Below are 15,950 nucleotides of genomic sequence, written 5' to 3' on the forward strand. Positions count from 1 at the left end.
TGTATTTCAGATTGAAAATTTGCCCTCGAGATCCTTACCGTTGGTCATCTTGCAGAAAATAAATCCAATGTTTGATTTCTATGTGTTACTAAAATGTTACCACAATCAATATAAACAAGATAGAGCTGAACAGAATAAGTGAATTGTTTCACCCAATAGAAATATAACCACTTGACTGTCTGAGATGATTAGTTTCAGCAGATTTATCATAGCAGTATGCCATCTATTTAACACAGGGGTCCCCAAACTACGGCCCACGGGCCAGATACAACCCGCCTGCGTCCAAAATTGTACTTGGGACTACCCACGGGTAGTCCCAAGTACAATTTTATTAATTTTTTTAAATTATAATTGTTTTAATCTGTCCTTTCTAGCCCATCCATCAATCAATTTTCTACTGCTTGTTACTCTTGGGGTCTCCTAACCGCTCAGGCAAATCATATTGTCTAAAAATACATTTTCCCATTGATAACGTGACGTCATCACGCTCGCGCCGCAGTGAATTAGTGCACGAGGGAAAAAAATGGCGAAATGGTTGGGGAAACGTAAAATATTTTTGGAATGTTTAAATGTAGAGTTTTTAAAAATCAGTGCACATATTACTTTTTTTTGTTCGGTGTAAGGAAAAGGCAGTTTGTCCCCGGGTCAAAAAGTTTGGGGACCCCTGACTTAACATGTGATGGAGCGCACATAGCAGGCTTTGTCCTCCCATAACCTGACCACATGAATGCCAAGCAGCTCACGTTCACTTTTTCTGTGGCTACAACCAAGCTGTAATTGACCACACAGTTAATTAAAAGGTCACCTGTGTTCGTCTTAACTACTGCAGTTATTCCCCAAGCAGACATGATGATGATGATGATGATGATGATGAACCATTTCCTGGCGTGCAGACACTGAATAAAGATGTCACACTTCTCCAAATGTAGTCGTGGGGGTTCACTCTTATCTCAATCGAAAAGCTTGGATGTGGTTTTGCCTTCATTGAGGTCTGGGAAAAGAAATAATGAATGAACATGCAAAGTACACATCAGCATGGTCTTACAGCTGTGCAGCAAGTACATCTTGATCAACTTGATGTTTATATCTTACAAAAAGGGTACTTCAAGCATACCTCGTGGGTTATAGTAGACAGTTAAATCTGGTCTTGTCTTACTGTTGGCCGTGCTGATCAGGCAGGTGTGACATCGTAATGTGACTTGAGGAAACAAGTGTGGAACAATTAGTCGACCCTGCTTCTAAATGCACTGCATTGACAGAAGCTAAGAATAACTAACATCAGCATTTGTGCAAATAAAGGCCTACTGGTACTCTCTGCAGTTGAGTAACTAAATGCTACAATTTGAGGAAACTTTGGTTAAACAAAGGGCCCAATAAACCAGTTTAATCATCAAGAATCAGTTTATTTCCATATTCTAAAATGCAAAGGACATAACAGGATTTGAGAATAAATCCAAAAGGTTGAGTGCACAAAAATGTTTCACTGCAAGCGATTATGTACAAGAATGAAGTCAACAAAACCTTTACAGGGTTCAACATTTAGAGTCAACTTTTTTGTTTCTTTTTTCACTCAGTGACATAGACTAGGCTGGAGTCATTTGTACTAAGAGGTTTGTTTTTTAGTTAAAACATCACAATGATTCATTTACAATACAATGAACTCTGCAGTTCACTTTAAGTGCATTAAGGTCTGCTGTATGCTCAGATTTGGAAGCTTAGTATCCGATAATACTTCTGGAAGTGGCGTCTATTAGTTGCACAAGGCAGCAGAAACAATGTCGCCACTCTTGGGTTTACCCAAAAATGCTTCCGATACATGGGTGAGCAATTTGATTGTACCATCATTAGCGTCAACGTTAATTAGTGCGTCGCATCAACATTGGGAATTGGTATGTTAATCATGTTTTGTACAGTGTATTTTTAATCACAGCAAACCAGTTTTCTGGATCACTTTGGATGCATGAACGTGAGACTTTTCCGAACCAAAGAAAAGGAGAAAATATGATATAAGCAGGTGACCAGGTGTTCAGATTTAGTGCACAATCCACAAAAACATAGTGAGCCATGATGACTATTTATACACCACAATAAAAGTAACTCACCCAGTGCTGGTTTAGTTCCAAGTTCCAGTGGGAATGATCCCTCTCTCTCTCTTTCTCTCTCTCTCAGTCTGTCATTGGGTTTATGTGGCTACAGGATACGACAGAGCTGAAAGCTAGCACTGAGCTCGACACTATGCGTGCTATAGAGAAGCCAAAAACACCCACTAACAGTGTAAATAAATCATACCTAATATAAACCATTCTCAGAGCACAGAGAAGTTTAGATACATGACTTTACACCGCTTGTTTCCCTTTCTCTTCACACCTTCGGAGGGGAAGAACAAAAGTGCTCCTGTCAAACTTGTAAAAAAATAATTTATACACACAACCAGGGTCAGTTGTAAAATTGTTGACTTCTTATTGGGGCGATTCTTCCCAATCCATGTGGAACTGGCCGCCATCGTCGCCTTTCGGCTGGATTAGTTGTCATTTGTTAAATGGGAGGCAGGCGGGAAGAATGACGGTGGAACAAGCCGGCCCCGCGAGAGGTTCTGCCACTTCTCCCTCCAATTCTGTCCATGTTGCTTTCTCTGGGCTGTAGCAGATTGTTGACGACTTATAGGCCCCCTGGGGTAAAAGAAAATGCGGTCATTCCTTCCCTTCCTGTTGGTGCTACTTGAGTTTCTCGCTGTCAAATGGAATACGTCAAACAATACCATGCTCCAGCTGTAGCCCCCCACAAGGAAGATGCTGTCATCCAGGACGGCGCAGCCTGGACCGCTGCGACCCTCCAGGATGGGCGTCTGGAGGATGCTCCACTGGTCGGCTTTGGGGTCGTAACACTCCACGAGCATTACGTCTAAATGAGAGAAACCTGTGAGCGGGAAAGAGAAGTACGCGCTCGTCAATTTTCTTAAGATGGCGCCCCCTATGGGTTGTGGTCAGAAAGCTTTGGCAGACATACTAGCATACATGTAATAAATATGTCCCACAGTTTTATAACCATTACACAAATGGCTTATGCACCATTAGTTGCAAAGTCTCGCCTGTGCCACTGCAAAGATGTCTTGCTTGATGGCGGCCATGTTTTACAGCCAACCTTGCTACAATTATACAGACATGTGCTTGGCGGTCCCCTAAAGGTGTGTACCAGATTTTGTGGTGATTCAACTAAATACCAAGTTACAGGGTTTTTTTTTTTCGAGCGCATTGAGCTGTGTGAGGGAAGTAAATCCTACTTGTGGGGTCAAACCTTAGGGTTTAATAACAGAGCCAACCTGTGGTGTATTTGTCAGCACAGGCAATATTATAGGGGTGCGTGTTTGGCAAATTTTCAGCCATTTGTGCGCAACATACAGTACAGGCCAAAAATTTGGACACACCTTCTCATTCAATGCGTTTTCTTTATTTTCATAACTATTTACATTGTAGATTGTCACTGAAGGCATCAAAACTATGAATGAACACATGTGGAGTTATGTACTTAACAAAAAAAGGTGAAATAACTGAAAACTCCAAAGACATGCACCTGGGGATAGGTTGATTGGCAACACTAAATTGGCCCTAGTGTGTGAATGTGAGTGTGAATGTTGTCTGTCTATCTGTGTTGGCCCTGTGATGAGGTGGCCATGGGTGTACCCCACCTTCCGCCTGAATGCAGCTGAGATAGGCTCCAGCGACCCCAAAAAGGGATAATCGGTAGAACATGGATGGATGGAACTGAAAACATGTTTTATATTCTAGTTTCTTCAAAATAGCCACCCTTTTCTCTGACTATTTTTTTGCACACTCTTGGCATTCTCTCGATGAGCTTCAAGCACACCTGTGAAGTGAAAACCATTTCAGGTGACTACTTCTTGAAGCTCATCAAGAGAATGTCAAGAGTGTGCAAAAAAGTAATCAGAGCAAAGGGTTCAGTGACAATCTACAATGTAAATAGTCATGAAAATAAAGAAAATGCATGAATGAGGAGAATGTGTGTCCAAACGTTTGGCCTGTACTGTAGGTAAGGTTATTTATGGTTATTTCTAAACTAAGAAAAAAGTGGACGGCAAAAAAACTCTGTGATGCTAAATTATACTACAGTCAAAACATCCGCCTCTCTATGTGCAGGATATTGACGGTGAGAAAATGCACTAAACAGAGCAAAAAACACAGTCTTTCTGATTTTTCAACAAAAAAAGACGATCACCACAATGCTCTACACCTGTGAGAAGGGAAACTAAAGTGAGCAAGGTCATGGTTCCCAGGTCACTCGAAGACAGACAAAAGACACAAACGAAACTATCAATCTTTAACGTTTTCTGTCCATTTCCAGACAAGCTCCAGTGCGTACCTTTCAAATGGTTCCCCCCGATCGCGTAGAGGCGGTCGTTCATTCCGGCTAGCGTGTGAATAGCGCGCTTTGTGTTCATGTCCTGCTTGCGAGCCCACACGTCCATTACAGGGTCGTAGCAGTAGAGCCAGGCCACATACTCGCCATTGTGGACGCCACCTATGACAGATAAAACTCTATCAGCCAAACATATTATATTTTTGCTGCATTTATTCTTTATTGTATACTTCAATTAATTCAACTTTAAAGCCACAAAATGTGATAATGACTCGAGATGCAACAATTTTGTACATTTCATATCAAGGTTATTGTGAGCAAAATTATCATGGTTATCATTCTCACAGTATTGTTGAATGTGTTAAAACATACTTATACACACACTGAAATCTTTCAACTAAGTTGTATTTTTTTCAAAAATCCGGATTATAAGGCGCACTGCCAATGAGCGGGTCTATTCAGGTGTTTTTCCATACAAAAGGCGCACCGGATTATAAGGCGCATTAGAGGGGTCATATTATGATTTTTTTATGAAAAATACAGTCGGTTGATATTGGGGTATGTTGTTAAGACGTTATTGTGTCTTGTATTCATGTTAGCATTTAAGTTAGCTAACAAGCTTGCGCCACAAATTAATTTGGACTTCCACAAAGAAATAGTGTATTTTTTTAGATTTGACATTGCAGAAAGTACTGGAAGATAACACTTCAACTTTCCAGTGAAATACATAAACCAGTCATGTCCAAAGTTTAGGCAGACCACAGCTAGTAGTTTTATGGGCCGTGACACATTGCGGACATAAATTAAACACAAAAAACCCCAGCAAAATAAGGAAAAACAGAAACCTACAAAAGTAACAAGATAAAAGGTTGAATGTAGATACTAATAGCTAATAATCACAAGGCAAAGATTTAAATATTTATAGTTTTTTTTAACCTTATGTAATAGGCAAAGCTGTATGCTCAGCTTTTCCACTAGGAGCACTAGTAACAGAAAATAATTAGGAGCAATATGAAATGTCCTAAAAAACTGAATTTTACCAATAACACTCAATGTATACAGTAACACACATTTGCACTCATACATATAAACACAGCGCTATCATAAGGCCTAATGCAACCCTCAATTGAACATCTGTTAGGAATGCTCTTTGTAACTAAAGTTGTGACCCCAAAAAGCAGGAGACAGCGGAAAACGAGCAGGTAAATGGTCCACAAATCCAAGGTAGAGTGCAACAGGTATATGCACAATGCAAACACAGGGACACTGTGCAAGAAAAATAACTAAATAGAGCTAACAAGAAAAAAATGCAAAACAAGAAGTCAAAAATGCCACAAAGTGTGAACATTCTTCTGAACACCAAGACACCAAACATCAAATCAAATCAAATCAAATCAAATCAAATCAAATCAAATCAAATCAACTTTATTTATGAAGCACATTTAAAATTTACCACAGGGGTAGCCAAAGTGCTGTACAATGGGCAGGTTAAAAGATAATACGAGAACCGAGCAAACACAACACAACACAAACAGAACAAGATAAAAAATAAATAAATAAAATATAAAAAAACATAAAAACATTTGGGGATTGACTGGCTTAAGTAGCCCTCATACACCAGGTGAGACAATCAACGCAAACAAGCCGCAGGTGAGGAGGGAAGCGCTCAGAAAGAGTAAAGCTAGGGCAAACAGAATGCAAACAAAACAGGAAGTGGAACTAAAATAAGAGCATATAACCGGAAGTGAAGCCAAAAACACAAGGAAAACACCCAACTAAAACAAAGCATCGCCATCAAGTCGTAACAGTACCCTTCGCCCCCCCAAAAGGGATGGATTTTAGACGTCCCAGAAACGGTACAAAGTTTAAGGAGGGTGGAGGGAGGAGTTGGCGGCGGGTCGCCAGACTAAGTGTCCCCGCAGCCACCGGGGACGGGTCAGGTGGCAGCGGCGTATTGAACGCCGCTGCAGCAGGCGAGGTGGACGTCCAGGGAACGGCCACATACGTGGCCGATGAGGCGATGGATGCGAGCGGCAGCCTTGTACCAGCAGCTGTGAGGGTCCACGCCCGGGTCCCGGGCATTGCTGCTGATGGCGGGGAGGAGATTCATGGAACGGCCACATTCTTGACCTACCAGATGGCGGAGTGCGGGTGCCAGATAGGCACCTTCGCAGTAAGCGAGGAGGGTGAGCGCCAGACTGGCGCCTCTGCAGCAGGCAAGCTGGAAGTTGCGGAGGCTGCAGTACTGGATGCAATGCTGGAGCTGGCTGCAGAATTGGAGCAGCTGGTGGCTGGACTGGAGGTCGAGCTGACTGCAGATCTGGTGTCGTGGGAAGACCCGCTGGAGAGGAGTATTGCGGGGTGGACAGACCCGCTGCAGACAAGGATGGCGGCGTCGTGGGCAGACCCGCTGGAGACAAGGATGGCGCTGTCATCGGCAAACCCACTGGAGAAGAGGATGGCGTCGTCAGCAGACCCGCTGGAGACGAGGATGGCGTCGTCGGCAGACCCGCTGGAGACGTTGACGGCGTCATCAGTAGACAGATTGGGGGCGAGGATGGCGTCATCAGTAGACACATTGGGGACGAGGCTGGTGGTTGTGGCAGACTCACTGGAGTTGCTTTTAGCGTCTGGGGAGCTGGAGCAGCAGGCGTATGGAATGCTGGCGTCTGCAGGCCCACTGGAGTACCTGGTGGAGTCTGCAGGCCCACTAGAGAGGATGGTGGCGTCTGCAGGCCCACTAGAGAGGATGGTAGCGTCTGCAGGCCCACTAGAGAGGATGGTGGCAGAGCATGCATCAAAGCTGGAGCAAGCTTGGGTTGGACAGACTGTGCAGCTGGAGCGAGCTTGGCTAGATCGGACTTAGCAGCTGGAGCGAGTTTCACTGGAGTGGACATCGAAGCTGGAGGGAGCTTAACTTGAGTGGGCATCGAAGCTGGTGTGAGCATGGCTGGAGTGGGCGTCGTCACATTAGGCTGATCCTCCATTTCCAGCTCAATCAACACCTTCCGGTACCACTCACCCATCCACGCCGCACTGTACTTCTCTTGAAAGTCTTTGGTAGATTGCGGTGCTGTACCAAGAAGTGGAGCTGAAGAATGAGCTGATGACTGGTAAAGAGGCAGAAGAAGCTCCCCCCCCCCCCCCCCCCCCCCCCCCCAAGAAGCAGATATCAGACTACGGAGCTGGAGGGAGGAGTTGTAGATCCGCAACCTTAGCGAGGACAGAAGCCAAGGGTGGGTGCGTCTTGGGAAGCCGAGTAGCCGGAGTTGGCGGGGGCCGGGACTTGGAGAATCTGGGGGCTGGAACCAGAACAGGAAAAGCAGGGGTTCCGGAAAACTGTAGAGCGGGTGAGGTGGGAGGAGCTTGAGCCAAGGCCCACTGTGGTTGACTGGCTGTTCAAGTCAAAGAATAAATATCCAAACTGGGCACAACATGTGCGTGAGCCTCCTTCCGTGTCTTTTGCTTGCGGCGTGGTGTGCGCTTCCCCCTGCGCGCTTCTGGCGCCGGCGGTGTTCCATAATGGATATGTGAAAGTTTTGAGCCAAGGCTGCACTGAGTGATAGCTCAAGCCCCATACACTGATGCCACGTGGGTATTTATCAAACCGCTATTTGTTGGAGGGATCATTCTGTTAGGAATGATCTTCGTAGCAGAGGATCAAAAGTCAAATGCCAAAAGGACCAAAAATCTAAGGTAGAGTGCAACAGGTATATGCACAAAGCAAGCACAGGGAAGCTCGCTCCCGGTTTCAGTTAGTCCAGAAGGCAGCAGCACGACTGTTAACAGGGGCCAGGAGACGGCAGCATATAACCCCAATTCTTGAGAGTTTGCACTGGCTCCCTGTTCATCTTAGAATTGATTTTAAAACCTTGCTGTTTGTTTTAAAAGCTGTACATGTACTGGCACCTCAGTACATCCCAGAACAAGCTAGCCAGATTACTTCTAGACCTCCACTCCAGATCCCACCTCACTCCTACCGATTTCTCCAAAGTGGGCTGGCTCAGGGTGGAGGACAGAGTAAAACAACTTGCACTGAGCCTAGTCTATAAAATCCGCTACACCTCCCTGATACCGAAGTACATGTCAAACTACTTCCTTAACGTAAATGACCGCCATAACCACAACACCAGGGGGAGCTCCACTAACCACGTTAAACCCAGATTCCGAACTAACAAAGGTCTTAACTCATTCTCTTTCTATGCCACATCAATGTGGAATGCGCTCCCAACAGGTATAAAAGAAAGGGCATCTCTATCCTCCTTCAAAACCGCAATAAAAGTTCACCTCCAGGCAGCTACAACCCTAAACTAACACCCTCCCCGGATTGTTAATAATCAAATGTAAACAATCAAATGCAGATACTTTTTCTTATGCCTTCTGATCTCTCTCTCTCTCGCTCTCTCTCTCTCTCTCTCTCTCTCTCTCTCTCTCTCTATCTCTCTATCTCTCTCTCTCTTTGCCCACTACTTGCTGTCCATATCCTACCAAGTCAGACCTACACTGTTCCAATATCCATTTCTCTGTTCTCAATTGTTGATGACAGATGATAACAACCAAACCTAACCCCCCCCCCCCCCTGATTGTAAATAATGTAAATAATTCAATGTGATTATCTTGTGTGATGACTGTATTATGATGATAGTATATATCTGATAGTATATATCTGTATCATGAATCAATTTAAGTGGAAAAACTTATTCGGGTGTTACCATTTAGTGGTCAATTGTACGGAATATGTACTTCACTGTGCAACCTACTAATAAAAGTCTCAATCAATCAATCAATATCTCTGATCTCATCCAAATTTACACTCCGGCGCACGCTCTGAGGTCCCAGAGCCAGCTCCAGCTCGTAGTGCCCAAGACCAGACTTAAAACCAGGGGAGACAGCGCCTTCTCTGTGGTCGGCCCTAAGCTCTGGAACACTCTGCCCCTCCATGTTCCAACTGCTCCCACAGTGAAGTGTTTTAAGTCTCGTCTTAAGACCCACTTTTATTCTCTGGCTTTTAACACTACGTGAGTTGTGTGGTCCTCTGTTGTCCTCTGTGTTTTTAAAATTTTGATTTCTATTTACTGTTTTAATTGGTTTTACCCTTTAAAATTGTTTTTAATCATATTTATTTGATATTGTTTTTTATATTGGTTTTATATGTATTTATTTTTTGTTTTTATTCAGTCATTGGTGGAGCTAAGGATAATATTTGAATATTGTTTTTAATATTGTTGTGCAGCACTTTGGAAACATTTTGTTGTTTAAATGTGCTATATAAATAAAGTGGATTGGATTGGATTGGATTTTCAACCTGTATTCAATTGAATAGACTGCAAAGACAAGACACTTAACGTTGGAACTGGAAAACGTTGTTATTTTTTGCAAATATTAGCTTATTTGGAATTTGATGCCTGCAACATGTTTCAAAAAGCTGGCACAAGTGGCAAAAACGACTGAGAAAGTTGAGGAATGCTCATCAAACACTTATTTGGAAAATTCCACAGGTGAATATGCTAAATGTGAACAGGTGGATGCCATGATTGGGTATAAAAGCAGCTTCCATGAAATGCTCAGTCATTCACAGACAAGGATGAAGCGAGGGTCACCACTTTGTGAACAAATGCGTGAGCAAATTGTTTAAGAACAACATTTCTCAACGAGCTATTGCAAGAAATTTAGGGATTTCACCATCTACGGTCCGTAATATCATCAAAAGGTTCAGAGAATCTGGAGAAATCTTTGCACATAAGCAGCAAGGCTGAAAACCAACATTGAATGCCTGTGACCTTCGATCCCTCAGGCGGTACTACATCAAAAAGCGACATCAGTGTGTAAAGGATACCACCACATGGGCTCAGGAACACTTCGGAAAACCACTGTCAGTAACTACAGTTTGTCGCTACATCTGTAAGTGCAAGTTAAAACTCTACTATGCAAAGCAAAAGCCATTTATCAACAACACCCAGAAATGCCGCCGGCTTTGCTGGGCCCGAGCTCATCCAAGATGGACTGATGCAAAGTGTAAAAGTATTCTGTGGTCTGACGTGTCCACATTTCAAATTGTTTTTGGAAACTGTGGACGTCGTGTCCTCCAGAACAAAGAGGAAAAGAACCATCCGGATTGTTATAGGCGCAAAGTTCAAAAGCCAGCATCTGTGATGGTATGGGGGTGTATTAGTGCCCAAGGCATAGGAACTAATACACATCTGTGAAGGCGCCATTAATGCTGAAAGGTACATACAGCTTTTGGAGCAACATATGTTGCAATCCAAGCAACGTTATTATTGATGCCCCTGCTTATTTCAGCAAGACAATGCCAAACCACGTGTTACAACAGCGTGGCTTTGTAGTAAAAGAGTGCGGGTACTAGACTGGCCTGCCTGTAGTTCAGACTGTCTCCCATTGAAAATGTGTGGCGCAATATGAAGCCTAAAATACCACAATGGAGACTCTGGACTGTTGAAAAACTTAAGCTGTACATCAAGCAAGAATGGAAAATAATTCCACTTGAAAAGCTTCAAAAATTGGTCTCCTCAGTTCCTAACCATGTACTGAGTGTTGTTAAAAGGAAAGGCCATGTAACACAGTGGTAACAATGCCCCTGTGCCAACCTTTTTGCAATGTGTTGCTGCCATTAAATTCTAAGTTAATGATTATTTGCGCACAAAAAAAACGTTTCTCAGTTCGAACATTAAGTATCTTGTCTTTGCAGTCTATTCAATTGAATATAAGTTGAAACGGATTTACAAATCATTGTATTCTGTTTTTATTTACGTTTTACACAACGTGCCAACTTCAATGGTTCTGGGGTTTTGTACACAGTGCAATTCTATATATAATGTAGTAACAGACACGTTCAGCACAATATGTAATATGTTCAATATTTACCGTATTTTGATCATTTTAATCATTTCTGGGACTGATTTCTTCCGCACATTGATTTCTGTTTCCATAGCAGCAACATTTCCTGGCAGAAAATGTGTGTACTTCCGGAATCAAACACGCATGTGTGTTCTAAGCATGGCGATGTGTTACTACGCTCTTACAATAACAATGTCGCTACAGCTTGGTTATTATACTGGTTACGGAACGTAAATTAAGTACTGTTGAATGCATTTTTAAAGTGATTCGGAAGCAGAACCAATTGCTCCCATTAGTTGCATTGCTAGCCACGTAGAACAAGCCTATTTTTACATGTTAGAAAGCGGAAAAAAAACTAACTTTTATCTTCTTGTCTTTCATAATGATTGTGAACGATAGGCAAAATTCCCCCCAAAAATGCAGTTCCTCTTTAAAGTTAAAACACCATTGACATGAATGAGCTCAACATCGAGCAGAGGAAATATGGGTTAATTTAATATCAAGTTAATATTTTTAGTTGTTGAAATTAAATCCCCGGTGACTGGTTAATTGTTTTGGCAGCAGTTTAGCTAGCATGGCTGTGTACACGTGATCACGTCTGCGCTGAGGTTTGCTATGGTGTCTGTATGTTCTGTTGACAATAATATTTCTTTTCCCCAAATCGTACTTATTTGATCCACTTATAATGGTCCTATTTTAGGAGCAAAATAAGAATAAAAGGGTTTGAATCCATATTCCCACGAGTGTTACTTTTAAATTTTTTCTTGTAGCACAATCTATTTTTAGTCGCAAATGCGACTAAATGTGTCGCACCATATAGCCCTGATAGGCAATTATGCAAATTAGATTATGCCATTTTTACACCCCGCAATCCTGTAACCCACCGCCACAAATAGATGGCGGTACTGTGGGGAAAATTGCATTCTGCAAACTACCAACATAATTTATATTGGCAAATTTTTATTGACACAACTTAAAGTGAATGTGTCGAAGGTTACTAACTTAACTAACTAAATGTGGGGCGGGATGTCTGCTAACCTGATGTGTAGATTTTTCCGTTATGTACCGCTCCAGCGTGGGCGGCCAGAGGCTGTGGCAGAGACGACACATAGTTCCACTCATTGGTCTCCAGGTTGTACGACTCCACGCTGGAGAGGTAGCCAGTCTCGTTCCGACCCCCGATCACAAAGATGTGTTTTTCCAGACGGCAGGCAAAAAAGCTGGCTCGCCTGAGGAGAAGGAAAGTGTCATGTGATTGTACTTGGCTATAAAATAAAGTTGATAACATGTAATAAAACACCATACATGTGAGAATAAAGGCCTTACCTCTCCTGCATAGGCGGAAGTTGTATCCAACTGTTGAATCTGGGATCATAGCGACTTACAAAATGAGTGCTGTGTTTTCCTAAAAGTACAAGGAAAAAATGTATTTACAAAATGTAAAAAATAAATTATATCTGCAATGTGATCCTATAATAAATGCCATTAGCTCATAATGTCCCTGAATCAGCTTCTTGCTGTCTCTCTTTCCAACTCGATTGTACAAAAAAGCCCTCCAGGAAACTTGACACATCAAAGACTTTGCTGTTACTTCTCAGCGACAAATAATGACAAGTGTGACTGAGGGTGTTGTTTGTCCACTCAGTGCTCATCTGGCTTGAAGCTGGGTTTTAAAACTACTACAATGCAGCATTGAACAAGGCTACAGTATCAAATGCAGGAGAATGAGGGGAGTCACTTTACCGTTGGGGTTCCACTGATCCTCTCCTCCTAGGAGCAACAGGAAGTTTTCCACCTCCACAACGCAGTGATGGGCACTGTTATAAGGCATTACTGAGTGGGACACAAAGGAAAATAATTAGTGAATAATGTGACTCTTACAGTAGGTGGAAACTGAACAACCTTAAATAACTATTCTTGAATAAGTGGAAGTGGTCCACAAAAAAATTAACTCCTCACGAGGGGACTCCAGACTCTTCCCGTAATAGTACAATATGGGAAATGAGTCTTGGTTAACCTTGTTATCATAAGAAATTACTATTTTTCGCCGGGGTCACATGCTTTTGCTCTCCCCTTCCTGTTCTCCATCATCTTTTTTTTGCAGTGACCCCCATTGAGATGTAGAGAAATGGTCTTGGGTGACAGTCGTAATGAACATGATCGTGTTCACTCAATAAATCTCAGGCGCCCGCGGTGGGGTGAGGGGGGTCTTGTGGAGCACAAATCAGTGGAATGTTAAGGCCCACCTGTCTGTCTCCATCAGTCATTTCCACTGTCGCCTTTCCACCGCCTGATGGATCACAGTTGCTGCAGAATTAGACAGCCTTGAATCTCATTTTTTTCCAATCGGCCTCGCACTGCAATCTCACTCGGCCCGTCTGACATGTGCCGCTCCCTGACAAGCGGGAGGGGGGGGGGGGGGCAGATAGGAGCTAATACCATATACACTAAACACAGCTTTATCTGGAACGTGGGGATTAGGTTGCCTGCCTCCAGTGCACCTCAAAGACAAGTGCCATATGACTGCCAAACTCCCTTACATGCTATTTACATTACCGTTCAGTCAGCAGTATATAGGCCACGGATGGGCAGCTTTTTATTTGATGTCGAGTGACTTGAAATCATCTTGTACTGGTAGCGGGGGAAAGTGGTGCTCGTAGCTCTGTGTTGGCAGGGCTACAACACAGTGGGAGGAGCACTCTGGTAGGACGATGTGGCACGTATGCCCTGCCTCTACAGGTGTCTCGGACACAGGCGAGCAGCGGAATAAGTGGCAGCTGAGACATCAAAGCTCTGATTACAATCCTGAAAGACATAAAACATGCCATTTACTTTTACCTCGCCCTCGTGTTGGACCTTATTGAATGGATTTAATCTACCCGCTCGTGCCCTTCTGCTTTTAGATCCTCAGAATGATGGGCAGCATTGTCTTCGACATAAACGCCATGGCTGCAGTCTACACTGAGCTCAAGGCTCACTAGAGGGAGTCAGAAACCTCTGCATAGAGGCAAGGGGATGCTTGAATGACTACATGGCTAATGCACCAAGGCTGCTGCAGCTCTGCCTCTTGTGTCTTTTTCCGCCATCGTAGCAGCTTCCACACTAGAGTGGAGTCTCCTCATATTCAAGCAGCCATATTGTACCATTTGATTGGGGGATGCTAATATCAGATCCGCCTTTGTCTGGCATTCATTCACGCTGCTGTGAGTACGCTAGGTGGCAAACTTTGCACTAGGATCAACGGCTAGTGGCTCTGTGTGACACAACAAGACAGAAGATCAGAATCTTCCCAAATTATCTTGATGAATGTCTTAATCAAAGGCTGTCCCTCTTAGGTTTCGCCTCATTGCAAAGTTATGATTGAATGTTAATAATCTCCTCTTTCACATCCATTGTGTGGAGGCTACATCAGATGTTCACTGATGTGCTCAGGGGATGATTGTGCAGTTTTGTCCTTCCACAAGGCCACGGACCATTTGAGTATTAACTTTTTAAGTTGGGAGTGATGGAAATCCCCACTGACCTTTTTGCTTGTTGCCGTACCCATGAGGGCGAGGTTAATGAACAAATGACACTGCCGAGTTTCAGCCTGATGTGTGTCTATGTGTGCATGGCTGTAGCATGCACCAGATAAATTGTGGCAAAGTAAAAAAAAACACTCGGCGACTACCAGGACATAATCTGATTAGTGGGGACTTCAACAGACTAAAACCGAAAGAAAAAACAACACAAAATTTGCTGCATGAATCTCGAAAACTGGCCTAGAAATCATAGCTAATGCTGAAAAATGTCTCCAACTACTACAACAACACATACAAACTCAATAGAATTGAATAGAAAAATATGGTTTCCAATTATCTCAAGAGTGACCTTTGGAATATGAGAACAATATGTAATATAGAGGTGAGCCTTGAAAGGTCAAGGATGGCAAGTGAAGGGAGGAAAGTGGCAGACTGTACAACAAAAATGTGAGCTAACAAAGACATCAGAATTTATATATATGTTAACACACAATACACAGAATTTTGAGCAGTGCCCTTAACCTCAAATGTGTGGGATATTTGGTCTTTAAAGTAACTACTTCAAAATGGTTTTGATGGTAAATAAGTCGAGAATAAGGAGAATAGCATTGCCATGGTGATCCCAGAAATACCTACTTTAATGGCCTATAGTATTGGTTGACAAGCCTGGATAGCTCTTGTAACTTTTTAGTGTATATGCACAGGTGGTCAGTTGCTTACCTCTTTGATTGATATACAGATTAATTAATGGATTTGTTGTACTTTTTCAAATGTATCTCGAAAGCAGCCCAAATCAGTCATCACTTTGTTGTATTTATTGACATGAGCAGCATTACGATAATGATAACTGCGGTAAAACTCTCGACGGTTAATATTAGCGTTTTAAATTAAAATGATTGTAACACCGTGATTGATAACTGCAAATTGGCTGACTGGCGCCAGCGCGCTAGCTTAAGTGGTTACATGAATACAAGACACATTAACATATTTCCCCATTAAGAAACACTATATTGTACCCCAATCTAAATCTATAATAACACATTACTGTCTGAGCAACTAAAATATTAAATTGTGCAAACTGAACCTACAAGCTGTACTCTCTTAGCACAGAGTAATGATTTTATACTCAAAAAAAGAGACAGAGGTGTTTAAGTTAAGTTAAAGTACCAATGATTGTCACACACACACTAGGTGTGGTGA

At 42.8% G+C, this 15,950-nt stretch overlaps 1 protein-coding gene across 3 annotated transcripts in view; it reads right to left on the reverse strand.

Annotated features, from left to right (window-relative positions):
- Positions 1-1,428: 1,428 nt before the first annotated feature.
- The window catches only part of klhl14 (kelch-like family member 14), a 60,760-nt gene continuing 46,238 nt past the window's right edge, over positions 1,429-15,950 (reverse strand). For all 3 annotated transcript variants that reach the window (XM_062023495.1, XM_062023496.1, XM_062023498.1), the window contains 6 exons: positions 12,973-13,062; positions 12,556-12,634; positions 12,268-12,458; positions 4,378-4,536; positions 2,759-2,916; positions 1,429-2,669 (listed from right to left, as the gene is read on the reverse strand). In XM_062023495.1, coding sequence (XP_061879479.1) covers positions 2,529-2,669; positions 2,759-2,916; positions 4,378-4,536; positions 12,268-12,458; positions 12,556-12,634; positions 12,973-13,062 — 818 coding nt within the window. In that variant the 3' untranslated portion in view covers positions 1,429-2,528. The remainder of the gene's footprint in view (positions 2,670-2,758; positions 2,917-4,377; positions 4,537-12,267; positions 12,459-12,555; positions 12,635-12,972; positions 13,063-15,950) is intronic.

Source organism: Entelurus aequoreus, linkage group LG16 (assembly GCF_033978785.1).
Source record: "Entelurus aequoreus isolate RoL-2023_Sb linkage group LG16, RoL_Eaeq_v1.1, whole genome shotgun sequence".
NCBI classification, from domain to species: Eukaryota; Metazoa; Chordata; class Actinopteri; order Syngnathiformes; family Syngnathidae; genus Entelurus; species Entelurus aequoreus.